The sequence below is a fragment of the Hippocampus bargibanti genome, linkage group LG14 (genome assembly GCF_051943395.1).
Source record: "Hippocampus bargibanti isolate YZ-2025 linkage group LG14, ASM5194339v1, whole genome shotgun sequence".
Taxonomy (NCBI): domain Eukaryota; kingdom Metazoa; phylum Chordata; class Actinopteri; order Syngnathiformes; family Syngnathidae; genus Hippocampus; species Hippocampus bargibanti.
In genome coordinates this window covers 3,408,228-3,435,637 of record NC_142747.1, presented here as the reverse complement: position 1 = coordinate 3,435,637, position 27,410 = coordinate 3,408,228, and the positions used below count along the sequence as shown (strand labels likewise).

Genomic DNA, 27,410 nt, shown 5'->3' with positions numbered 1-27,410 from the left:
TTTGATGTAAAGGATTAGCGAGATAACTGAATAGAAAGAGAGCGAGTTAGTTAGCTCGGCCGCTATCTAGCTAACTTGGTCGCAAGCTAGTTCGGTCGTTAGCTAGCTCGGTCGCCAGCTTGCTTGCAGTGACGTGGGGTGAGGTTCATGGCTGGTGAGGCACTGACGTCATCAGTGAGATTTACAAACATGAACTCTACAGAGTACCTTATTCCCCATTTGATTGGCAACAGTTAACGTGTTTTGTTTAAAATGTCATGTCAGCATTCTTTATATAAACTATAGCATAGAAAAAATAATTTAAAAAACTTTTTTTTATTATTGTGTTACCTTTACTTATAAATGAAGTCCATGCGCCACTCCTTCTGAAGAAAGGCATCGATAACTTCTTTGTAGAAGCCTTCCTGATCTTTCTTCAGTTTTAAAAGTCTTTATATTTCTTTCAATTTAGAGATGTAATCCTCCATTCTGAAAATAAGGCCAAGCAACACGAAAAAATGACTGGATGGTTGCACGTAACTTGCTAACTGTTTACTGTAGCTTGCTCTCACTAATTATGTTATTCTGCAGCCGAGGAGGCGCAAGAAGAATCTGTACTCACCAGCACCCCCTGTCATGAGGCAGGAGAACTGTGTGCCTCACCTATGCACACAGCTTTGATAAAAAATAAAATAAACACTGTGGTACAGTGTTTAAAATGACTCTACATTATATACACCAGCTAAACTGTAGAAATTTAGTTCATATACTAAAAGTGTTTGAACACTTTAATAGCGATATGCAGAGAGACAGCAATGCAGTCTCACTGCAGAGCAAAACAGCAGTTAGCATAGTCATTGTGCAATCCATGGTGAGGACCAATACTTACCAACCAATACTTGACCAACTAACTCGGTCGCAAACTAGTTTGGTTGCTAGCTTGCTTGGTCGCTAGCTCGCCCAATAGATGAAGATGGAATTTCACAAGGTTGATTTGCTTTCGCAATGACGCAGCGGGGGCGAGATTGAATCATTTCAAATGTTCTATTAACAGATGTCAGATCATTGTTTATTGGATTCACAATTATTTCTTGATTTCACAATGTTGTTGTTCATCGCGCTCCTAGAGTTTTCCATATTGATCATGAAAGTTAGCACCAAAAATGTTCGCATGTCGTCCTGATTGAAGTGGATGATGTCATGTGGGCACAAAAAAAACTATGCTCATATGTCTCAAAATACTCAGATGTTAGTCCATAAAAGCAATCAAGACAATAATACAAAAAAGGGATGTTGTGTTTACATTCAAGGGATTTTTAGATCATATTTTGTCAGAAAGATATAAAATTTGAGAAGACTAAACGAAGCGATGGCCTGGCCTGAACTGACAAGAATAAGCAAACTTCCGCAAAGCAAACTATCGCTCTGCTTTGATTTTATAGCGGAGAACAAGATAGGTGGCCAGGCGCAGGATGAGAAAGAAAACCCCCAGAACGACGAAGTCCATATAAAGGTTAGCGTCTTCCACGTCCAACAGCTGAAGAACCTCCTCGGGTTGTTGGAAGCGACATGATTTGCTGGGACATGCCAGTTCTGAACGATTCATCCCATAAATGGACAGAAGGACTCCTTCAAAACCGTACCTGTGGGGGATGTGGAAATCCATTGCTCAATTTTCTTGATAATTTATTCATTTATTCTCAGTGGCTTTCAAAGTCGTATAGGTTGAGTTTTTTTTATACACACAAAACATTCTTTCTTCGATCCATCCACGCATTTTGGGGAAATGTGGGGGGAAACCGGAGTACCCGGAGAAATGGTGTTAAATTGATCTGACAGAAAACGATTGAAACAAACATTGACAGAGCATCGCAGATCGTTTCACCGTCCTTGATGTGTTCTGATATAATACACACCTGACGTATGACACGTAAGAGCTCCATCGAAGGTATTTTGGAATTGTGTCAAAGTTCACAAAGAACCCAGAGAAAAGCAGCACCGGGATGGCGGTGACTGGTCCAACAAAGGTGGCGACCTGTGTACAAGTACACCGACAGTACGCACAAGGGGAAGCGTTCTAATAAAAAAGAAGATAGGGGGTTTTTGTTTTCCCTTCTTCTTATTTTTTTTTTATGTACAGTACCTGGAGTGAGGTGGAGGCGGCGCCAACGAGCAGGCCGAGCGATTGTGCGACCAGAGAAGTGCAAACGGACAGCGCGATAAAGAGGAGGTAGCGGCTAGCCTCTGGAGGCTGCTCCGTCATCCAGTACACGATGCTGCAGTACATAATGGGGCAGATCACCTGAAACAACATACAGTGATACCTCGGCTTACAAACGCTTTAGCTAATCAACTTTTCACCTGACGAACGTTAAAATCGCAAGAATATAATCTTGGCATACGAACTAGTTTTCAGGAAACACACAGAGTGCTACAATGGCTGGCGCACTCGTTTTCGGCGGAAGAACACCAAACCACACCGTCGAACAGTGCCACGGTGGCTGGCGGACTAGTTTTCATCACCCCCTTTCTTTGAGTGCAGATGTGGTTTGTTATCAAGTGGAGTATGTTTACTATTATGGGACCGAATAAGACCCCACCACAGGCGAGTGTTAAGCCGAAGAGGACACAAAAGAAAATGATGGTCAAGCAGAAGAAGGAGATCATCGAAAAACACGAACCAGGTGGGCGTCTGTGTGACTTAGCGTCCCAGTACCAGTATGCTAAGTCGATCATTGCTACGTGTGGCTAAGGGTGTTTCTGTGTTGTCTAAGCAACGTTCTCAGGCAATAGAAGAGGTTGAAAAACTTCTGTTGATTTGGATTAAGGAAAAGCAGCTAGCAGGGACAGTGTGAGAGTATTATCGCTGCGAAACCATGGCAACTTCACTCGGATATCATCACCGACCATCACAAAGGTAAAAAAAAATGACGATCATACAATGCAGTTTATTTCTTTAATTTACAATAGCACATTTATTATATTGTTTAGTTCTAAGGATCATTTCGTCGAAAATTATGGTTTATGAGGACCTGGGAACGGTTTATTTTCATTTTAATGCTTTCTTATGTCGAAATAAATGTTTGAAAGACGAACTTTTCGCCTTACACACACTTTCTGGGATCCAATTAAGTTCGTAGAGGGATCCAATTAAGTTCATAGAGGTATCACTCAAAAATCACACACAAAAAAAATTATACTCGACCCTCCACACCCTGCCCACCACCTTTTCGAGCAAGTCCCCTCAGGCAGGCAGAATGTGCACCAAATCCAACTGACATTAGAAGAGCTTCTTCCCTCGTCGGGATTTTACGCATGTTTTTTTGCTACTTTGGACCTTTTTTGTTTTGATAATTTTGTTGTTTGAGATTTTGCTCCTGCCGACTTTAATACAATTTGTCAAACACACCCTGCCACTCCCTTCTGCCTGCTATTTTTTCCACCACCACCACCAACACCATCTTGTAAATGGTGACAACATTCAACGACGACAACCAACCCACTTGGAAGGGAATATCTGCCATGGTCTTGGCCAGATAATAGGCTTTCAGGCTGTACCAGTAGTTCAGATGCTCCCTCAGAAACACCGACATCTCCAAAGGAACTGAAATATAAGAAACGGGTCTACCGGATTGACGTAATCACCAAAATGGCGACGTCCACCCCCCCTCTTGTCTGATACTCACACGTTAACACCGTTGGCATAAGTGCTCCAAACATGAGGAAAAGCATTGAGAAGAAGAGAAATCCCGTGTTGTTCAGCACCTTGCTGGCATCGTTGCCAATATTGAGATAGAGCAAGCCGATCAACACACCGATGACAATGTGAGACATCAGTCTCAGGTGTGTCAAAACCTGAAATCAGAACAAAAATAAAGACTGAAGGATTGTTACCGGTATATTTATCATACAGAATAAAAGTTATAATATTTTAAAGTTTCATGCTGTTATCTGCTTAGTTGGTTGAACATGTGTGACAATACACAATGGTTTCTTGTGCACTTAGATAAGAACAAGAACCAGCCTGTCAAATTGTCATCCTCGAGTAATAAATTGAGAAAGGAGTATTTGTTGATACCAATGTCTGAAACTCATGACAAAAAGTTACAGGACACCAAAGGAGACAACTCTGAAAGTTGCCTGCCCGGCCATAAAGTTGCCTGCCCCATTTTTCACCACTTGAAACACAATAAGAAAACTAATTGCAAAAAAAAAACATTGTTGCAAAGTATTGAGGATTGTTTTATTAAGGCGTATCTACCACAAATGCTCAGTTGCTGATGATTTTGCTCCAGTTGGTCATTTGTCCATACAATCTTCGTCATATTCCACAATGCAATGTTTGCATCGCATCGTTTGCTACAAGCCACGTGAATTCTTATTTCCACGATGCTTTGAATAATACATTTAATTACTAAGCGCCTTTCAAAACTATCAAGTTCACTTTACAGTCACGGGATAATGTATACGTTTACGTTTTGTAGCGTAATAAATTTTGTTCGCGTCTTTTGAATCTTTCTTCTGGGGCTGAGGTTCTGTGCATCTACTTTCTAAAATGATATGCAAATGCACGATCTTATAATGCTCGGGAAAGACGGAAGCACGAAACAGGCTTCTGATTGGCTGCCGTGCCGAGTATGCAAATTACCAAACGAACCGAAATTCAGAAAATTCCAAAACGAATGAAGATTTCTAAATCGGAATAATTTATTCTGATTTCGAAAACTTTGTTCTTTATTTAATAAAGCAACCATTTGGTTAAAAAAAATATTGTGTTTGTTTTTTTTTTCTTGAAGAAGTTGTCGGCCACCCGGGCGGAGACGTTTTGTAAATTGCACGCCCCAGGCGTCTGGGCAGACGCTATTTCATTGATATATACTATTGATATATACTATTGATACCCAACCCAGAGCGGACGGGAGTACTTGGTACACTCTTGTACCAGAAAAGCTAATTCGCCAGGTTTCAAATATATCAGGTTCAAAAAGGCCATCCAGTAAAATATCTACGTTCTGTTGGTTTATGGATGTTGGTGCTTGGGATATCCAGGGGTGTGGTATTCAAATCAAGAAGACAGTGTTTTACGAATGTATCACTTCAATTTGCATATACAGTGATACCTCAGCTCACGAACTTGTGGTTCCCTGAAAGTGTGTGTAAGGCGAAATATTCGTCTGCCGAACTTTTATTTCCCATAAGAAACCATTAAAAATGAGAATATTCTGTTCCCAGGTCCCCATAAGACATAATTTTCTACTAAATAAGCCTCAAAATATAACTTATTATATGTAAAATAAATGTGCTATCGGATTGTAATGAAAGAAATAACCTGTCATGCGTAATAAAGTCGTTTTATTGACCTTTGTGATGGTGTTGATGTAGTTGCCTCTTGATGATATCCGAGTGAAGTTCCCGTGCTTCCTCGGCGATAATACCCTCACTCACACTGTCCCCTACGAGCTGATTTTCGTTAATCCAAATCAACACGGGTTTTTCAACCTCTTCTATTGCCCGAGACAGTTGCTTAGACAATACAGAAACATCCTTAGCCACACGTAGCAATGGTCGACTTAGCGTACTGGTACTGGGACGCTAAGTCACACAAACGCACACCTCGTTGGTGTTTTTCGATGACCTCCTTATTCTGCTCGACCGTCATTTTCATTTGTGTCCTCTTTGGTTTAACACTAGCCTGTGGTATGGTCTTTTTCGGTGCCACAAGAGCAAAAGTACTCCACTCGGTAACAAACCACGTCTGCACTCAAAGAGAGTGTGGAAAACTAGTCCTCCAGCGACCGTGGCGCAGTGTGGTTTGGTTCGTCCGCCGAAAACTAGTTTGTCAGCCAAGACGATATGCTCGCGAATTTAATGTTTGTGAGGCAAAAAGTACTCTCTAAATAGCTTGGCTGCATCCCCTGCTGGCAGTAAAAGACAATCTTCCTTGTGTTCGCGCCTTTGTTGTGTCCGAACAAACATCCTTGACAATTGAACCTCCATTTTTTCATAGAGTATTTGTACGGCACCACATTCAGTTACCTGGTCTCGACAAATAGCGATGAAGGTTCTCTTGAAGAGGATGCAGAACTGTGTCAGTGTGCTTGCGGCAAAGGTGCGTCTCTCCGTGTGTCCAAGACCCTGAGTAAAATATGGACAGGTGGTCTTAGAGTGACGTAGGTGCATACCATGACAACGACAACAAATTTCCTCACAAACCTCTTCACATCAGTGGTCGGAAATGTATATTCAATATTTTGAAGCCGTCATATGTACTATATTTTCCGGTGTATAAGGTGCAAAGGAGTACAAGGCCCTACAGTCGAGGCTGAAGTTACACACTACTTCTTCTTCAGGGGGAAAATGGAGTATGTTCATTTACCGTATTTTCCAGTGAATAAGGCGCACCGGAGTATAAGGCGCACCTTCAATGAATGAAAAAAGTTTCCTAAATATAATATATACATACAGGTAACATCCGAGTTACGACCGGGTTCCGTTCCGACAAAACGGCCGTAAGTCAAACGATAGTAAGTCGAAGTTTTCCAAATCTTCTTTTCCTTTCGGCTTTTCCCTACAAGTGTCGCCACTGCGAATCAGTGTTCAACATCTAACCCGGTTTTGTGCACCCTCTTCTCTCACGCCAACTACCTTCATGTCCACTTTGACAACATAAACCTCCTCTTCGGTCTTCCTCTTGGCCTCCTGCCTGGCAGTTCAAGGCTCAGCATCCTTCTCCCCATATAGTCACTCCCTCTCCTCTGGACATGTCCTAACCATCCCAGTTGTCCCTCTAATGTACCCATTCCTGATGCTAACCTACCTGGTCACTCCCAAAGAAAACCTCAACATCTTGAGCTCTGCTACCTCGAGCTCTGCTTCCTGTCTTTTCTTCAGTGGCACTGTCTTCAGTGGCACTGTCTCCAGTCCAAACATCATGGCTGGTCTCAACACCATTTTATATACCTTTCGTCCTAGCTGAAACCCTTCTATCACACATCACACTTGACATTTTTCTCCAGGCGTTCCAGCCTGCCTGGACAAGGTTCTTCACCTCTTTTCCACACTCTCCATTGCTCTGGACAGTTGACCCCATGTACTTAAACTTTACTTTACTTTAAAATCCACCACCTTCTTTATCTCTTCTCTCTGTAGAATCACTCTTGCACTTGGATCCCTCTCATTCACACACATATATTCAGTCTTGCTGCGACTGATCTTAACTCCTCTCCTTTCCAGGGCATACCTCCACATCTCTAGTTTGTTCCCCAGCTGTTCCCTGTTCTCGCTACAGATCACAATGCCATCTGCAAACATTATGGTCCAAGGAGATTCTTGTATCATCTGTCAGCCTGTCCATCACCATAGCGAATAAGAAGGGGCTCAGAGCTGACCCATGGTGGAGTCCCACCTCCACCTTGAATTCCTCCGTCACACCGAAAGCACACCTCTGTCTTACAGTCATGATACATGTCTTGCATCGCTCTGACATACTTTTCTGTCACTCCAGACTTCCTCATGCAATGCCACAGCTCTTCTCTGGGCACCCTTTCATACGCTTTCTCCAGATCTACAAAGACACAATGCAATTCCTTCTGACCTTCTCTGTACTTCTCTATCAGCATTCTTGAAAACATTGCATCTGTCGTACTCTTTTTTTGGCATGAAGCCATACTGCTGCTCACAAATGTTCACTTCTGCTCTTAGTCTAGCTTCAACTACTCTTTCCCAGAGTTTCATTGTATGACTCATCAACTTTATTCCTCTGTAATTAGTACAACTCTGCACATCTCCTTTGTTCTTAAAAACGGGCACAAGTACACTTCGTCTCAATTCTTCAGGCATCTGTTCACCATCTAAGATCTTGTTGAATAACCCAGTCAGGAACACCACCGCCACCTCTCCAAGATACTTCCATACCTCGATTGGTAAATCATCAGGCCCGAGTGCCTTTCCCCCCTTCATCCTCTTCAGCGCCCTCTTCACTTCATCCTTGCTAATGTTTGCTACGTCTTGGTCCACAACAGTCACATCTTCAACTCTTTGTTCCTTCTCATTTTCCTCATTAATCAATTCTTCAAAGTACTCTTTCCATCTTGCCATCACACTACCGGCACCTGTTAATACATTGCCATCTCTATCCTTAATCACCCTAACCTGCTACAAGACCTTACCATCTTTGTCTCTCTGTCTCGCCAGCCTGTAAAGTTCAGTCTCGCCTTCCTTGCTGTCCAGCCTAGCATACAAGTCATCATAGGCCTCTTGTTTGGTCTTTGCCATCTTTACTTTAACCGTGCGCTGCATCTCCTTGTACTGCTGCCTACACTTGTCTGTCCTCTCGGTGTCCCACTTCTTCTTTGTTAACCTCTTTCTCTGTATACACTCTTGCACCTCCCATTTCCACCACCAAGTCTCCTTATCTCCCTTTCTTCCACTCAATACACCAAGTAGCTTATGACCTGCATCTCTGATTTTGTTCGCTGTCGTTTGCCAGTCATCTGGAAGGACCTCTTGCCAACCCAGTACTTGTCTTACCTCCTTCCTAAATGTCATGCAACACTCTTCCTTTTTCAACTGTCACCATTTTGTCCTCACTTCTGCCTTTGGTTTCTTCATTTTCCTCACCACCAGCGTCACCTACACACCACCAACCTATGTTGTCTGGCTACACTCACCAACCACTACTTTTCAGTCAGTGATTTCCTTCAGATGGTGCCGTTGACACAAAATGTAGTCTACCTGTGTACTTCTGCCTCCACTCTTATAGGAGACCATATGTTCCTGTCTCTTCCTCAATAGCCATTTCCATTCTCTTAGCAAGGTCAACCACCATGTGTTCTTCAGCGTTCCTCATCTGGAGTCCAAACCTGCCCATCATCTCCTCATCATCTTTGTTTCCTGCGCCAACATGTCCATTGAAGTCTCCACCAATTACAACCCTCTCACTTCTCTGGATGTTCTGTATCAAAGTCCGACCAAAATTTCTCCTTTTCCGCCAGCTCACATCCAACTTGTGGGGCATACCCACAAATAACATTTAACATCACACCTTCAATTTCTAGCTTCAGACTCATCATTCTATCTTATACTCGTTTTACTTCTAAGCCATTCCTAACAAACTCCTCTTTTAAGATAACCCCAACTCCATTTCTCTTTTTGTCTTCACCATGATAGAACAACTTAAACCCTGACCCTAAGCTTCGAGTCTTGCTCCCTTTCCACCTGAACTCCTGAACACAAAGTATGTCTACATTTCTTCTCTGCCTCATGTCAACCAGCTCACTACCTTTACCTGTCATTGTTCCTACATACAAAGTTCCTAATCTTACTTATATACTCTTGGCGTTGCATTTCTCTCTTTTCCTCCGGGCACACCTCCCTCCTCTCCTTCTTCGACAGTAGTCAATTTTTTCACCAATTTTTTCCACCAATGGCGGCTGTTGTTAACCCGGGCATCGACCGATCTGGTATGGTATTAAGAGAATTGATTCGCATATTTGTTTTGGCAAAAAAAAAAATTAAGTCGGATGCCCTTCCTGACACAACCCTCTGTATTTATCCGGGCTTGGGAAGTTTTTCAAATATAATATATAAATACAAACAAGTTTTCCAAATATAAGGCACGCCACATTATAAGGCGCTACAGTATGGGCTGGGTTACGCACTACTTCTATAAGGGGAATTGGAGTCTTTGGCCGCTGACAGTCGTTGCCAGACCTGTTGTGGCTCAATGTTACATCACATATCAGGCGCACCGGCGGCCAAGGTGCATGGTCATTTTTTGAAGAAAATCAAGGCTTTTGGGTGCGCCTTATACACCGGTAAATATGGTACTTCTACAACTTCTCCTTCTAACCAAGCAAATAAAAATAACCTGCACACTTACATGCACCCTGTAACCCAGGGGTGTCAAAGTCATTTTTTGCCGCGGCCCACATTGTAGTTATGGTTTCCTCTCGAGGGCCGTTATGAATTTGGGAAACCCATTAGAATGTTTAAATCCCTTCAAATATTACATATAGAGCACACAGCAAATTAATGAATAACTCGTTTTCAAATCTGAAGTCAAGAATAATGACTTTTATTGTGGTTGACATCCAAAAATTGTCACGGTTTGCGAGGTGGTGATGGCGGGTGCGGATCCCAAGAAGCAGGCAGGAGGGAGCAGGAGGTTGTTTGACAAATTGTATTAAATTAAAGGTCAGCAGGAACAAAATGTAAAACATCAAAATCATCTGAATGGAAAAAATACAAAGTAGCAAAAGAAGACCAAAAGTAAATGTCCGCCAAGGTTAAACAAACACATACACAATGCATGCAGCAAACAAGCAGCAAACAATGAACCAACACCGGATGATCGTGCCGGGTGTCCTTTTAAGTGTCAGTGATTAAAACGACCAGCAACTGCGAGGCTGCAGGCAGGGCTGACGTCGCTACCCGTTGGTCGCCAATCTGATCGGGACGACCAGCACCTGTGCAGGTGCAGGCGGGGCCGACAGCTCCCCCCCCCCCCCCCCCCCCGTTGGTCGCCAACCAGATAATGACAAAAATATGAAATTTTGGCTCAGATTTTAGCAATCATCATGGAATTTAACAAGTTTGATTTGCTTTCGCGGGCCGAAAAAAATGGTGTGGCGGGCCAGATTTGGCCCGCGGGCCTTGACTTTGACACCTGTGCTGTAACCCATGGATGTCCAAATCAAGGCCACGCCACATCATTTTATTCGGCCCGCGAAAGCAAATCAAACTTGTAAAATTCTATGCTAGCTTGCTAAAATCTGAACGGATTGACAAACTTCATGATGTGCCGCAAAGTCAATCATTTGAATTGTTATTCCATCCCGAATCTTCCATTCTTGATCCTAACGTTAACTTTGTTGACTACCCACCTTGGACTGCGCTTTGGTATACACCAAAGATCGATCGTTACCGCACGGGTTCTTCTTCTCTTCTGTAGGGGACATTCCTCCTTGGACGGCTTCAAACAAAACAGGGTTCAAGTCTCCATACTCTCCCGATGCCACTTCAATGACTGAATCAGAATCAGCAAGATGTAATGTTGGTGAAAATGAAATTTGTTGATCTCAAAAACATGAGTGAGTAAAACTAGACCTACTGAAGTCTGCAGGGTTGTGGTAGGTCGGACAGTAAAGTCCAAGTCCCTTCAAATAGGGGATGAGGTAGGAACCGGTGCCTTTGTAGATACATCGACCTTGACCAAGAATATAGAGCTGTGAAAGGACAGATGGAAAAGTAAGTCAACAATAACAAACAGGGTCTGCGAATACGTCTGGGTATATCTTAAGGGAGTTGTCCACCGAGGAAAAGATTTCTTCAGCCGTCATTTAGACTTCTTTGATGGTGTCGGACGTTTTGCAGGGGTCTGGCACCACCACCTCTGTCCATTAGGGATGTATTTATATGGGGCCAGAATTACCAGCATAACTTTAGATAGCTGATGACGCTCTTTAGATGAGAAGCGAAAACATCCAATACCTTCAAAAAAGTCCAGATGATGGCTGAAGAAGCTTTTTCCTGAAAAATGAAGAACCCTGCATTTCTTCATGAATGAATAGCTCGTGTAATGAAATAAGGCACAGCCCCATGTTTAAGTGAGTGCTGTTTTGTGAAATACTATATACCTTATCAAACATCTCAAACAGTTTCGCACTTGGTTGGTGGATAGTGCAAATGATTGTCCTTCCTCCCAGTGCTAACGAGCGCATTATGGACACAACTTGATAACATGACACGCTGTCCAAGCCGCTGCGGAGGTAAACAAAGACACCAGTCAAGGAACACAGCCGGCCCCATTTTATGCTCATATAACTCCTGACCCATATAATTTATAACTTATAACTTATTGAATGTTTATGTAGTCCTAAAACTCATTATTCTGTGTGTCAGACTTGGACAGCTGTGATGTAAGGGATTAGCCAGCTAGCTGAATGGAAAGAGAACTAGCTAGCTAGCTATATCGGTCGCTATCTAGTTCGGTCACTGGCTAGCTTGATCACAAGCTAACTCGGTCGCTAGCTAGCTCAGTTGCAAGCTAGCTCGGTCACTAGCTAGCACAATAGATGAGCATGCAATTTCACAAGTTAGATTTTCTTTCGCGGGTCGAATACAATGACGTGGCAGGCCAGATGGCCCCCGGGCCTTGATTTTAACACTTGTGGTTAAAATGGTCATTGTCAATGATAACAATCAAGTCAAAATGTCTCCAATCTACTCAACAAGTACACATTTGCTATACACGGAGATAAAATAATTCTGTTCCAAGGCGTCAAATCTGATGTGTTCAGTCTTTTAACTGCGTCTCACCTGGTGGGCTCATCAAAAAACATGACTGGCGGATTGTTGACCAGCTCAAGGGCAATGGCGAGCCTTTTGCACTGACCACCTGAAAGTGAGCTGGTACGGGTATGAGCACAGTCAAGAAGGCCCAAGGCAAGCAGGATCTCCTTGACCTGTCAAACAAAAGATGAACACCAACAAAGATCAAAATCAAAGAGGGGATACCGAGTCAGCATTACAAAAAAACAACAAATTTAACTAATTCACTGCCATTCACAAATTTATTTGGGAATTGAAAATATGACATAGACCATCATTCACAAATTTGTTCGGTTTTGGTTTTTCTTTCTGGGGTGCCGATAAAGCGCTGGTCAGACCTCTGGCAATGTTTTTCCCTCTCACGAGGGGCAGCATTTCCCTTTTGTCCATGTTAGCGCTTTGTTCCAGCTTCTGCTGTTGTTTAAGCGCTAAATAAACCAATATGGATGGATTGTATTGTATTTTGTACAGCCACCCTCATTTCAAGCTCATTTAATGCCAGACCTATATTATTTAGGAATTAACTCTTTTTTTCTGATGAAATAAGAGCATCACAGGTTTCTTACGCAGCATTCAATGTTCACATAATCCTCAAACTCAATATTCTGTCCGTCCTGGAATTGAAGTGACAATGACAAAAACCCTGGCTCTGGAGAGGACACATTTTTTTGCACATCGTCTGTCAGTCAACAATCAGAATCAGAATCAGAATCATCTTTATAGCCAAGTATGTAGAACACACAAGGAATTTGTTTCCGGTAGAACACGCTGCACTAGTATCGTCGTAAAAAAAAACTGCTAAGTGGCACTATACAGTTCCATTTTGGCTACTGTTGAAAGTTAAATGGCCAAGTTAATGAATAACTAGTTTTCACATTTGAAGTCAAGAAAAAGGACTGTTTTCGTGGTTTACATGGGACAATTTGAAATTTGGGTTGGGACTTTTGTTATGCCACTTGACATGCTTGATTTGCTTTCACGGGCCGAATAAAATGATGTGGCGGTCCAGATTTGGCACCCGGTCCCTGACTTGGACACCTGTGGTTAACACCATGTGTGGCTTCAAGTCCTGTGATCAAGTTTTAGTTACTAGCTACAATGTTATATGAAGAGCATTTACATTTTCAAAGTAATTAGCATGTCAACATGACTTTTGAGTCTTTAATAAAATGTCAGAAATGGAAACTTTTTAAAATTTACCAGTTCTTTCTTCAGATCCATCGACTCATTGATCTTCAAGTTTGCTGATACCTGTAACAGTTCACAAAATAAACTTCACATCAGCACCCTCCCCGCGACCCTCGTTGGGATAAAGCAACGGAAGGAAGACAAATTAACGAATAAAGCGTCATCAGTTCCTGCTAACTGATAGAGTGCTTATGCACATGAGTAAACATATTATGTTATTCCATGTTTAGCTTAGTACATATTATGTTATTGCATATTGCAAATGGAGGAGCAGCTGCAAGCCAGCAATGTCGCTGGTGTCTGGAAGGGCCTGAAAAACATCTCAGGCCACAAAAGCCCAGTGACATTGAACGAAAAAGACAAGGACTGGGCAGATGAACTCAACCGCTTTTTCAATCGGTTTGACAAGACGCCAGCCGCCCCCGGCCCACCGTCAACTTCACCTGTAGCTGCACCTGCACCAACTCTCACTGTGGCCTTACCCTCCCTGCCCCCTCTCACGACCAGCTTTCCACAACCAACATCTGCCCTCCCAACCGTTGCCACACCCTCAGCCGCCACTCTGCCTCCTGGTTCCTGCCTGTCTGGCACAACTGCGCAGGTGAGGAACCAACTGAGGAGGATGAAGGTGAGGAAGGCAGCAGGTCCGGATGACATCAGTTCCCGACTCCTCAAGACCTGCTCCGACCAGCTGTGTCACATTGTCCAGCACTTGTTCAACCTGAGCCTGAAGCTGGGCAGAGTTCCACAGCTGTGGAAAACGTCATGCCTGGTCCCAGTGCCCAAGATTGCCAACCCCAAAGAGCTCAACAGCTACAGACCGGTGGCGCTGACGTCTCACCTGATGAAGACGCTGGAGAGACTCGTCCTCGCCCACCTGCGACCGCTGGCAAGCTCATCGCTGGACCCGCTGCAGTTTGCCTACCAGCCCAGCATCGGTGTGGAGGATGCCATCATCTACCTCCTCCATACGACGTTGCTGCACCTGGAGAATGCTGGGAGCACGGTGAGGATCACATTCTTCGATTTCTCCAGTGCCTTCAACACCATCCAGCCCAGTCTACTGGGGGACAAGCTGCAGCATGCCGGAGTCGACCATCACCTCACATCCTGGATTACAGACTACCTCACAAACAGGCCACAGTACGTGAGGGTAAAGAACTGTGAGTCGGACAGGCTTCTCTGCAGCACCGGAGCGCCGCAGGGAACAGTCCTGGCTCCATTCCTCTTCACCCTCTACACCTCGGACTTCAACTACAACACCCCAACCTGCCACCTTCAGAAGTTCTCTGACGACTCAGCTATTGTCGGCCTCATTACAGAGGGAGACGATAGGGAGTACAGGGGACTGACAAAGGACTTTGTGGACTGGTGCCAGCAGAATCACCTCCAGATCAACACTGGCAAAACCAAGGAGCTGGTGGTGGATTTCTGCAGGAAACAATCGTCACCTGCACCATTGAACATCCAGGGTTCGGACATTGAGAGGGTGACCTCCTACAAGTACCTGAGTGTTACTCTCAACAATAAACTGCACTGGACAACAAACACGGATGCCCTAATCAAAAAGGGACAGAGTCGCCTCTTCCTCCTCAGGAAACTGAGGTCTTTTGGAGTTCAGGGGTCACTCCTAAAGACTTTCTATGACTCTGTGGTGGCATCAGCCATCCACTATGGCATTGTCTGCTGGTCAGGCAGCATCACCACCCGGGACAGAAAAAGACTGGAGCGCTTTGTCAAGCGGGCCAGTTCTGTCGTGGGCTGCTCGCTGGACTCTCTAGAGGAGGTGGGCAACAGACGGACGCTAGCTAAACTAAAAGCTATGACGGACAGCCCGTCCCACCCCCTCCTGCCCATCCTGACAGCTCTGGGTAGCTCCTTTAGCCAGAGACTATTACACCCGCGCTGCAAGAAGGAGAGGTACCGCCGCTCGTTCCTACCGACTGCTGTCAGGCTTCACAATTCCCAATGATCACATGTGAAAAAAAACCAAAAAAAAAACTGGACACTTGTAAATATGGGTTATTGCAATATATCTAAATGCATCTCTTGATTCTGCACTATGTACAGTCTTGTTTATAGAACGGTTTTTGCACATCTACATTTGCACAGTATACAGTTGACATTTTTATTTTGTTATGCTTAGAATATCTTGTTTTCTATCCTTTCACTCCCACCCCAACCCCATCCCTCTTCAATTGCTGCTGTGGACTGCAAATTTCCCCATTGCGGGACGAATAAAGGTATTCTGATTCTGATTCTGATTCTGATTTAGTTTAGTCTACATGGATTTGTTGTGAAATCAGAATGGAACAAGTATCAAGTTTCAGTCTAAATGTTCTCTCAACAAAGTTGTCCGTAGCTGATTGGACAACAGGTCGCTGCTGTGTGACTTCCTATACTTGTCCGTAGCTGATTGGACAACAGATCGCTGCTGTGTACGTTTAAAACTAGTCTGAGCGGGAGGGCTTTTTTTCTCTTTGTGCTCTTTGTGCTCTTGGCTTCCCGTCCCGACGAGAGATGTTCTCTTTCACTAGAATAAAATAGCTTTTTGTTCACCATCTATCGTCCTCGCTGATATTTTTATCACAGAACTTCATTGAACACCGAACCAGATGAGAAATGAGAATTAGAACCGAACACTAACCATCATGGCTTCTTGCGCGGTGAGATGCGGCAGCAGCATGTCTTGCTGCATGATATAGCAAGACATTTTCCGAAATGACCTCAGATCCCGGGGTCGCCCGTTGACAAGGATTTGACCCGTCATTCCCGTTTCCCTAATCGGAGAAAAGGATATAATCATTTGGATGAAAAATATGAAATTACGGGAAATATAACATGTAAAGCTCCACATGGGAATGGCTACAATGATTGTTTTTATTATTATCCTCTTTTCCTTCCGGCTTTTCCCCTCAGGGGTCGCCACAGCGAATCAATGTCCTCCATCTATCCTGGTTTTGTGCATCCCCTTCTCTCACACCAGCTACCTTCATATCCTCTTTGACCACATCCCTAAACCTCCTCTTCGGTCTTCCTCTCGGTCTCCTGCCTGGCAGTTCAAGGCTCAGCATCCTTCTCCCGATATAGTCACTCTCTCTCCTCTGGACCAAACCATCTCAATCTGGCCTCTCTGACTTTCTCTCCAAAGCCTCTAATGTGAGTTGTCCATCTAATGTACTCATTCCTGATCCTATCCAACCTGGTCACTCCCAAAGAAAACCTCAACATCTTCAGCTCTGCTACCTGTCTTTTCTTCAGTGGCACTGTCTCCAGTCCAAACATCATGGCTGGTCTGACCATGGTTTTATACACTTTTCCTTTCATCCTAGCTGAAACCCTTCTATCACACATCACACCTGACATTTTTCTCCAGCCGCTCCAGCCTGCCTGGACACGCTTCTTCACCTCTTTTCCACACTCTCCATTGCTCTGGACAGTTGACCCCACATACTTAAAATCCTCCACCTTATCTCTTCTCCCTGTAGCATCACTCTTGCACTTGGATCCCTCTCATTCACACACATATATTCCGTCTTGCTGCGACTGACCTTCATTCCTCTCCTTTCCAGGGCATATCTCCACATCTCTAGTTTCCCCACCACCTGTTCCCAGTTCTCGCTACAGATCACAATGTCATCTGCAAACATCATGGTCCAAGGAGATTCTTGTCTAACATCATCTGTCAGCCTGTCCATCACCATAGCAAACAAGAAGGGGCTCAGAGGTGACCCCTGGTGGAGTCCCACCTCCAGCTTGAATTCCTCAGTCATACCGACAGCTCACTTCACAACTGTCTTACAGTCATGATACATGTCTTTCACCGCTCTGACATACTTTTCCATCACTCCAGACTTTCTCATGCAATGCCACAGCTCTTCTCTGGGCACCCTGTCATACGCTTTCTCAGACTAGTCTTTCCCAGAGTTTCATTGTATGGCTCATCAACTTTATTTTTCTGTAATTAGTACAACTCTGCACATCTCCTTTCTTCTTAAAAATGGGCACGAGTACACTTCGTCTCCATTGTTCAGGCATCTGTTCACCATCTAAGATCTTGTTGAATAACCCAGTCAGGAACACCACCGCCACCTCTCCAAGACACTTCCATACCTCGATTGGTAAATCATCAGGCCCAAGTGCCTTTCCCCCCTTCATCCTCTTCAGCACCCTCCTCACTTCATCCTTGCTAATGCTTGCTACGTCTTGGTCCACAACAGTCACGTCTTCTACTCTTTGTTCCTTCTCATTTTCCTCATTCATCAATTCTTCAAAGTACTCTTTCCATCTTGCCATCACACTACTGGCACCTGTTAATACATTGCCATCTCTATCTTTAATTACCCGAACCTACTGCAGGTCCTTACTATCTTTGTCTCTCTGTCTCGCCAGCCTGTAAAGATCAGTCTCACCTTCCTTGCTGTCCAGCCGAGAATACAAGTCATCATCTGCCTCTTGTTTGGCCTTTGCCACCTTTACTTTCACCGTGCGCTGCATCTCCTTGTACTGCTGTCTACTCTTGTCCGTCCTCTCAGTGTCCCACTTCTTCTTTGCTAACCTCGTTCTCTGTGTACACTCCTGCACCTCCCCATTCCACCACCAAGTCTCCATATCTACCTTTCTTCCACTCGATACACCAAGTACTTTCCGACCCGTGTCTCTGATTATGTTCGCTGTAGTTTGCCAGTCATCTGGGAGGACCTCTTGCCCACCCAGTGCTTGTCTTACCTCCTTCCTAAATGTCATGCAACACTTTTCCTTTTTCAACTTCCACCATTTTGTCCTCACTTCAGCCTTTGGTTTCTTCATCTTCCTTACTGCCAGCGTCATCCTACACACCACCAACCTATGCTGTCTGGCTACACTCTCACCAACCACTACTTTGCAGTCACTGATTTCCTTTAGATGGCGCTCTTGACACAAAATGTAGTCTACCTGTGTACTTCTACCTCCACTCTTATAGGTCACCCTATGTTCCAGTCTCTTCTGAAAGAAAGTATTCACAATAGCCATTTCCATTCTCTTAGCAAAGTCAACCACCGTCTGTCCTTCAGCGTTCCTCATCTGGAGTCCAAACCTGCCCATCACCTCCTCATCATCTTTGTTTCCTGCGCCAACATGTCCATTGAAGTCTCCACCAATTACAACCCTCTCACTTCTCGGAATGTTCTGTATGACTTCATCAAAGTCCAACCAAAATTTCTCCTTCTCCACCAGCTCACATCCTACTTGTGGGGCATACCCACAAACAACATTGAACATCACGCCTTCAATTTCTAGCTTCAGACTCATCATTCTATCTGATACTCTTTTTACTTCTAAGACCTTCCTAACAAACTCATCTTTTAAGATAACCCCAACTCCATTTCTCTTTCTGTCTTCACCATGATAGAACAATTTAAACCCTGACCCTAAGCTATTAGCCTTGCTCCCTTTCCACCTGGTCTCCTGGACACACAGTATTTCTACCTTCCTTGTCTGCATCATGTCAACCAGCTCTCTACCTTTACCTGTCATTGTTCCTACATTCAAAGTTCCTACTCTTAGTTCTATACTCTTGGCGTTCCATCTCTCTCTTTTCCTCCGGGCACACCTCCCTCCTCTTCTTCTTCGACCAACAGTAGTCCATTTTCCACTGGAACCCTGAAGGTCAACAGTACCAATGGCGGCCGTTGTTAACCTGGGCCTTGACCGATCCGGTATGGGATTCATAGGTTTGATTCGCATATTTGTTTTGGCAATTTTTTTTACGTCGGATGCCCTTCCTGACACAACCCTCTGTATTTATCCGGGCTTGGGACCGGCACAATAAGCCACTGGCTTGTGCCCCCTTGTGGCTACATTGATTATTTTTATTATTATGTCTGATGTATTATCATGCTGATGATGTGATACCAGAGTGAATGGGGTAATCAGGGCCAGTCACCGACGATAATCAGACAGAACAAAAGCAGTAATCAGATTAACTCTTTTTTTCTGATAATGCATGAAAGGGCGAACCCTACTCGGTACATGAGAATAATAATAATACATTTCATTTATAAGTGCATTTCAAAACTCTCAAAGTCACTTTACAGTCACAGGATCATTTTTTGTGTGTTTTTTCAGTGGCAGCCACACACGCCAGCGTTCACTCAACCCGGAAGTAACTCAAATAGATAGAAAGCTAGCTAGCTAATAGATAGCTAATAGCTAGTTTAGCATGTAAGGCCTCAGACAAGCTCACGGGGTTATTGGGATGCGCAGCCTTACAGGCGTGTTAGCTATCTATTAGCTAGCTCGCTAGCTTTCTATCTATTTGAGTTACTTCAGGGTTGAGTGAACGCTGGCGTGCGTGGCTGCCGCTGCTCACCTAGAGAAAAACTTATCCTCTGACTGTAAAGTGACCTTGACAGTTTTGAAAGGTGCTTAGAAATGAAATGTATTATTGTTGTTATTATTATTATTATTATTAGTAGTAGTAGTAGTAGTAGTAGTAGTATTATTATTAAACTCACCTGTATCCTGCCAAAATGTTCATTAAGGTGGACTTTCCAGCACCAGAGGGCCCCATGATACCTACAAGCTCCCGACTGTAGAATTTCCCAGAGAGACATTTCAATAGGGATTTTAATCCTGATAAAAAAAATAACACGGCACTAGTCAGTTATACACCGGAGAATAAGATAGAACAATTTAACCAAATTGTGAGTATGCGATTTTAGACAATTTTTCAACTAAATGCAGTGGAAAATTGACATACGTTTCGGGTTGCGGCCAACGGGTGTTGGTCATTTTAATCGGTGGCAGTTAAAAGGACTCCCGGCACGACTCACAATGTCGGGCCATTGTTTGTTTCACCCTGTCAGATTTGTTTCGTCTTGTCATGTTTGTCTCATGGTTTTCTTTGCTGCTTTGGACCGTGTTGTTCTGATGACTTTGTTGATTGACATTTTGTTTTGGTTGACTTTATTTAACTCATTCATGGCCGTTCGAGAATTTATTTGGGAATTAAAAATATGACCATTCCTGAATAGATTCTGTTTTTTTTTTTTTTTATCTTTGCAATTTTTTTCACAAGGGGGCAGAATTTCCCTTTTTTCCCATGTTAGCGCTATTTTCAGGCTTTAGCTGTTGTTAAAGTTCTATATCAACCAATCTGGCACTGGGCAGGTCTGTTTGATCTGTGATCTGTGATGGGGTTAGGCGTCCCAGCCACCACGAGTCTCCCTGTCTAAGTGAGCATGCCACATAGACAGTAGGTTATTGTAGGGCCTGTCTTCCTATGCATGTAAAGCCTGGACCCAGCAGATTGCTTGGAGGAAACCAATAGACTGGTTCAACGGGCCTGAAGGTGGGCCCAGCAAAGCGTTGTGGAGCGCAAGTAGGGCACAGTGAGACACGTAGTACACTGTGGTCATCCACTGCATCCCGACCCATTCCCAGCCTTCTTGACTGTCTTGCCACTGGATTCAGATGGGCTGGGACAAGAGAGTGAGGCAGACAACATTGTGCAACTCTCCTTCACTTTAATCAAACTCACGCGCAAGTCACCTTCACCACCAGTGAAGATGATCATCTCTTGTCAAAGAGGACGAACACCATATCAACCAATATGTATGTATTGCATTGCATTTTGTATTTTCATGCTCAGATAACTCCAGACCCATGTCACTTAGGAATTCACTCTTTTTTTCTGGTGAAAGAAGAGAGTCTAAAGTTTCTTACATTGCATTGAATGTTGATCGAGGCGAAGGTTTCTTCAGCCGTCATCTGTACAAATTTGAAGGTTGTGGACGTTTCGCCTCCTATCCAAGAGGCTTCGTCAGCGAACTAAAGTCTGACTGGTCGTATCGGCCCTATTTATATATCCCTAATGTCCAGCCATGGCGGCGCCGGACACAGCTATGATAGGTCCCTACTCTCAGGTTGGGGGGAGCAGAGGACCACTCCCTGTGGGCCCACTGATTGTTCCTACATTTCTGACTAACGACTGGCCCATTTCCCCCACTCCCACCGGTATCACCTCATCAGCATTACGAATGTTGCCTAACCTGTTTTGCCTAAGCAGGCTATTGTATGAACGATCCAAATTGAACCTCACCCCACCAGACCGGTTTAATGAAGGATTTTGTTGTTTAATAAGAATCGCTTCTTTTACCCCCCTTTCAAACCATCTATGTTCTTTCGCTAAGATTTTAACCTCATTGTCGTCAAATGAGTGGTTGCTAGCTTTTAGAATCAGAATCAGAATCATCTTTATTGCCAAGTATGTAGAACACACAAGGAATTTGTTTCCGGTAGAACACGCTGCACTAGTATCGTTGTCAAAAAAACTGAGAAGTGCCATTATACAGTTCCATTTTGGCTACTGTTGAAAGAATTCAAAGAGTTAATGGCTTGGGGGAAGAAGCTGTTTAAATGTCTGCTGGATTTGGTGCGCATGGATCGGTAGCGCCTGTCTGAGGGGAGTAGCTGGAAAAGGTGGTGGGCAGGGTGCGGAGGGTCCAGTAGGATTTTCCGCACCCTAGTTTGGATTCTTGCAGTGTGCAAGTCCTCGAGAGTGGGTAGGGCGGTGCCAATGATTTTTTCCGCCGTCCTAACTGTCCGTTTTAGGTGCAAATGTACTGCCGATTGAGGCCCACTTGTATTATCCCTGCGATGTTGATAAAGTCTTTTTTTGAGAATTTGACTTCTGTTTTTAGCGCTCTGTCGTCGTTTATAATTACTTGGATTGTAAAGTAATTACTTGGATTGTAAAGTAATTATAAAAGCGGACAGAGCGCTAAAAACAGAAGTCTTTAGGAAGGCTACGCACAGTGACCAATACTTACTTTTTGACTCTAACCACCCTTTACAACACAAATTAGGAGTTATCAGAACCCTACAGCATACGGCTGAACTAATACCAACTAGCATTGAAGGTAGAGAAAAGGAGTCAAAACATATCAGGCGAGCACTCACTAACTGTGGGTACCCTCAGTGGTCATTCAACAAATGTCAGAAAGAAAGAATAGGGAATGAAACCAATAATTCTCAAGATACAAAAAGGAGAGGAGTAGCAGTACCTTACATTTGCAGGAGTTTCTGAAAAATTACAGAGTCCTTTGGCAACACAAAATTCCTACTTATTTCAAACACGATAAACACGGCAAAAATTAGTGCATCCAAAAGATAGGCTACCAAATGAAAAACAAAGTAATGTAGTATATTCAACACATTGTAAGAATGAAAATTGAGAAAGAATGAAAAAAGAGCAGTACATTGGGGAGACTCAACAAATTCTCAAAAAAAGACTTTTTCAACATCGCAGGGATAATTCAAGTGGGCCTCAATCGGCAGTACATTTGCACCTAAAAGCTAGCAACCACTCATTTGACGATAATGAGGTTAAAATCTTAGCGAAAGAACATAGATGGTTTGAAAGGGGGTTAAAAGGGGCGATTCTTATAAAACAACAAAATCCTTCATTAAACCGGTCTGGTGGGGTGAGGTTCAATTTGGATCGTTCATACAATAGCCTGCTTAGGCAAAACAGGTTAGGCAACATTCGTAATGCTGATGAGGTGATACCGGTGGGAGTGGGGGAAACGGGCCAGTCGTTAGTCTGGAATGTAGGAACAATCAGTGGGGCCACAGGGAGTGGTCCTCTGCTCCTCCCAACCTGAGAGTAGGGACCTATCATAGCTGTGTCCGGCGCCGCCATGGCTGGACATTAGGGATATATAAATAGGGCCGATACGACCAGTCAGACTTTAGTTCGCTGACGAAGCCTCTTGGATAGGAGGCGAAACGTCCGAAACCTTCAAATTTGTACAGATGACGGCTGAAGAAACCTTCTCATCGATGGACCACTCCTGTACGACTGAGAGCTTACACAGACGTATTGAATGTTCATGTAGTCCTAAAACTCCATATTCTGTGGGTCCTGGAATTCGAGTGACAATGACAAAAACTCTGGCACTAGAGTGGACACATTTTTTGCACATCGTCTGGTAGTCAATAAGTTAATACAATTTGACGAATCCACCCTGCTCCCCCCCCCGAGCTGCTTTTTTGGGGTCCACCACTACCTTGCAAATTGTGATCAAAACTGTCTTAAAATTCAATCTAAAGATCTAGTTTTGAAAAATAGATGAATGGATGTCTTATCAAACTGCTTGTATGACAAGAGAGTTTAGTGTTTAGTTACCTCTCCTCCGACAGCACGATCCCTCTTGAACAGTGTAAGAGATGTCGGTAAATTCGAGATCCACAGGAGAGCGTTTCGGCAGATGGCTGAAGCACTGTGCTTCTTTCAGCTTGTGGTCATGTTTCTTTTGCTTCAACATGGACGCCTCCTGCTGAAGAGTCTCTCCATTACAAATGAAACTGTCCTCCATGGAAATACCCACAGAGTCTGCTTCCAGTGCCTTGTTCTCCATACTTGTCTTCTGTGAGCATGAGATCATGGACAAGGACAGAAGAAGACTCAAGATATCAAGTGAGCTGTGAATTAAAAAAAAAAAACGTTTAGAAAGTTAAATTGATGTACGCTGGGTAGTCATTTCTGATCATTTGGTGAGAATGCCAAGGATAAAATAGGATAGTTTTGGAATGCACTATCACCACCCTATAAGGAGCAGAACTATGTACCGTATTTTCCTTTGTACAAGGCGCATCCAAAAACCTTGATTTTCATCCAAAGATGACCTTACACGGGTGTGCCTTATATGCAAAGTCATATTGAGCCGCAACAAGTCTCCCAATGACTGTCAGCAGCATTATATACGGAAAATTTTGAAGACACCATTCAATTGGGGTGCGCCTTATACTCCGTTGCGCCTTATACAGCGGAAAATATGGTTGTTTAAAAAAATTGATTGCACACATTTTTATAGCATTGGAAAACAAACCATGTTAAGACAAAAATTATATTTCCATTTTCAAACATTTCTGAAAAAGCTCTAGGGAGCCACTAACTGTACAAGCGGTTCCGAAGTCTGAGGTGGTACAGTAATTTGCCCTCTTTGAGTCGAGGTCTCATCTAATCTTTCATGGTGGTTCTTAATCCTCTTGGGGATTAAAATCAACTTTCTTTTCCAGCCTTGATGTGTTGAGGAGAAGGAGGGGCGACATTTACCTCCTTGGGAAAAAAAAATCTGCAGAATCCTATCCCGAGGCTAGCTAACGTATGGGAAACGAGCACCGTTTCACTTTGCACCCCCTTCACAATGATGCCCTCATTTGATTGACAGCGTGACGCGGGAGGTCTAAACTTCGTCTGTTAGGCCACAAAAGTGTTTTGATCGACGCCGCAAACAAGGGACAGAGACACCATTTCATGCCAACGTGTCACGAGTCAACCCGAATAGCCCTCTGGATGAGGGTGGGGGGGAGAAAAGAACTCAGTGGCCTAAGGTCACATCACCTGAGGTGCACTGTTGCCTACAATCTCTTGTGCAATTTGTCGCATCAAAATTGTAAGTACACATCTGCTAAGAAAAGAAAACAACATCGTCATTACACAAGTCTATTGAATCAGACAAAAGTAGTGATCAATTTCATGAAAATTAACTCATTCGCTGGTCTTCAAAAAGTACAGATGACAGCTGAAGAAACCTTTTCATCGATGGACCACTCCTGTACGACTGAGAGGTTACACAGACGCTGGCCATTATTGAATTTATTCGGGAATTGAAAAGCATGATGTGGAGCGCCATTCCCGAATTTCTTCGGGTTTTGTTTTTTCTTGCAGGGGGTGCCAATAAAGCGCTGGTCATGGCCTCTGGCAATGTTTTTTCTTTTCCACAAGGGGGCAGCATTTCCTTTTTTCCCACGTGTCCACTCCATCCAGGATTTTTGTCATAATAATAATAATACATTTATTAATAATAATACATTTGATTTACATGCGCCTTTCTGTACACTCAAGGACACTTTACAATTAAAAGAACAATACACAGATCAATAAAACCATAAATAAAATAATAAATAATAAAATAGCTGATTAAACTAGACCATGAATGCATTTTTAAACAGATGGGTTTTGAGGTGGGATTTGAAAGTAGGAAGGGAGTCAATATTAGGGATCTTGGGTGGAAGTGAGTTCCAGAGTTTGGTAGTAAAGTGACTGAAAGCTCTGCACCCGATCGTGGTGGGACGGGCAGAGGGCACTCATATTGCAGGACCCACAGAATATTAATACATTTTAGGACTACAAAAATATTCAATTCAGCGTAAGAAACCTTAGACTTTCTTCTTTCATGCGAAAAAAAAAGTTAATTCCTAACTGATGAGTCTGGAGTTATCTGAACATAAAATGCGGGCAGCTGGACAAAATACAATACAATCCACATTAATATAGCGCTTTAACAACAACTGAAGCTGCAACAAAGCGCTTAACATGGACAATTTTTATAGACAAGAAATAAAGCGGTCACAAAGATCGTCAAAAGCACCAAGGAGTGAAACTAAGATCAAGTCGGAATCATAGTTCAAGAGTTCACAGAGTTCAAGTGAGTTTTGAGATGGGTTTTAACGGTAGGCAGCGAGGGCCAATGTTCATTGGAAGCTCATTCCAGATGGATGGATATTATTATTACGAGTACAAAGTTGGGCTCAACATTTTTAAGATGCTACTTCTACGGCCAAAGGACAGTATTCAAAAGTGAATTTGACATGTATGAAGTGATTCTGACGTTATACAACATGCGAGACTGAAACAACGTCAGAGCGAGCAAAGTAGGTTAACAGTTCAGATCTCCTTTGACTTTGTAAACTCGATTTCTGCGGATGTCGGAATGAAGAAATTCATCTGCATAAACCAGTGGTGCTTAATCTTGTTTCAGGCGCCGAACCCCACCAGTTTCAGGTGCTCATTCATCAAACCCTTCTTTCAATGACTCTGCCTACTAAACTAGAGGGGTGAACCTCTGGGGCGGAGGATCCACAGAACCCATGAGACCGACTGTTGAAGAACCACTGGCAAAAACCTTGAGATGCAAATTGGAATAGATTCTGGTGGTTGGCAGTCGTTTTACTTGCAAGATCTTATCACCAAGAATGAGTTACCGTCAGTCTCAATGAGTTTACGAGAGTGGACTACTCCTTCATTTAGACAAAATTGTATTGCCAGGTAAAATAATTTATGAAAATAGTTTTGGTGGCAAATAGATCTTGATGGGCTCAATCGATTGGAATTGGTCAACAATCCACCTAAGACCTTTCACAAATGGATCATAAGTCATTCAATCCAAAGCACATTTACATTTCCATTGACAAAAAATCCAAACTAATAATCGGTCCTAGAATGGATAACCCGTGTGACTTGAAGTCTTTTCTTCAAGATGAGACTTAAAAAGAAAGGCATTCACAAAAACAACTTCTGGTTCATTTGAATATGAGCCGGTTGATCTTACATTATTTGTCGTCAAGTCCGTCGTCCGAGTTTTGCGACGATTTTCCTGCTTGAGTCTTTGTTCATCACTTGAGAGAGTCTGCTCGCTGGGGGCCTGGCTGACAAGGTACGTCGGTACAGGAAGGGACGTGGGTGGGGGTCTCAGCTCGGTCTATGCCTGCTAAGTGGATACTGGGGGATGGCTGGGGGAGGGGCCGGTCCGACATACCTGAGTGACATGAAGAATTCAATGCGCCTCTGGGAAACGGCAATTTATGCCATCCTGATCCTGAGCAAAGGGGCTCACATTGACATCAAATGTATTTCGACTACCTGGAAAGAATATTTTGTGTCACACAGAAGGTACAATATGATGATTGCCTGATGTGGAAGCTTCAGGTCAAACTACCGTCTTTTTGGGTGTATAAGGTGCACCCAAAAGCCATATACATGAAGTCATATTGAGCCACTACAGGTCTCGCAAAGACTGTCAGCAGCCACGACTACATTCCACTCCACCCTTGTTTGAAGAAGTCGTGCAAGGTCCATGCTGGGA

At 43.6% G+C, this 27,410-nt stretch overlaps 1 protein-coding gene and 1 pseudogene across 2 annotated transcripts; both read right to left on the bottom strand.

Annotated features, from left to right (window-relative positions):
- Window positions 1-1,027: 1,027 nt before the first annotated feature.
- On the bottom strand, window positions 1,028-27,013 carry LOC148888030 (ATP-binding cassette subfamily G member 4-like). 2 transcript variants are annotated; one of them, XM_089014232.1, is made up of 15 exons: window positions 26,877-27,013; window positions 23,669-23,964; window positions 19,995-20,112; window positions 16,145-16,277; window positions 13,510-13,560; window positions 12,298-12,443; window positions 11,616-11,739; window positions 11,090-11,204; window positions 10,863-11,005; window positions 6,016-6,114; window positions 3,666-3,834; window positions 3,483-3,583; window positions 2,123-2,281; window positions 1,896-2,014; window positions 1,028-1,622 (listed from the first exon to the last, which is right to left on the bottom strand). In XM_089014232.1, the coding sequence occupies exons 2-15, from the start codon at window positions 23,925-23,927 to the stop codon at window positions 1,397-1,399; spliced, it is 1,962 nt and encodes a 653-aa protein (XP_088870358.1). In that variant the 5' UTR covers window positions 23,928-23,964; window positions 26,877-27,013; the 3' UTR covers window positions 1,028-1,396. The 2 variants fall into 2 exon arrangements, with proteins under 2 accessions (XP_088870358.1, XP_088870359.1); XM_089014233.1 differs by having other exon boundaries at window positions 23,669-23,909; window positions 26,877-27,007.
- On the bottom strand, window positions 16,362-18,327 carry LOC148888031 (uncharacterized; annotated as a pseudogene).
- Window positions 27,014-27,410: the final 397 nt, after the last annotated feature.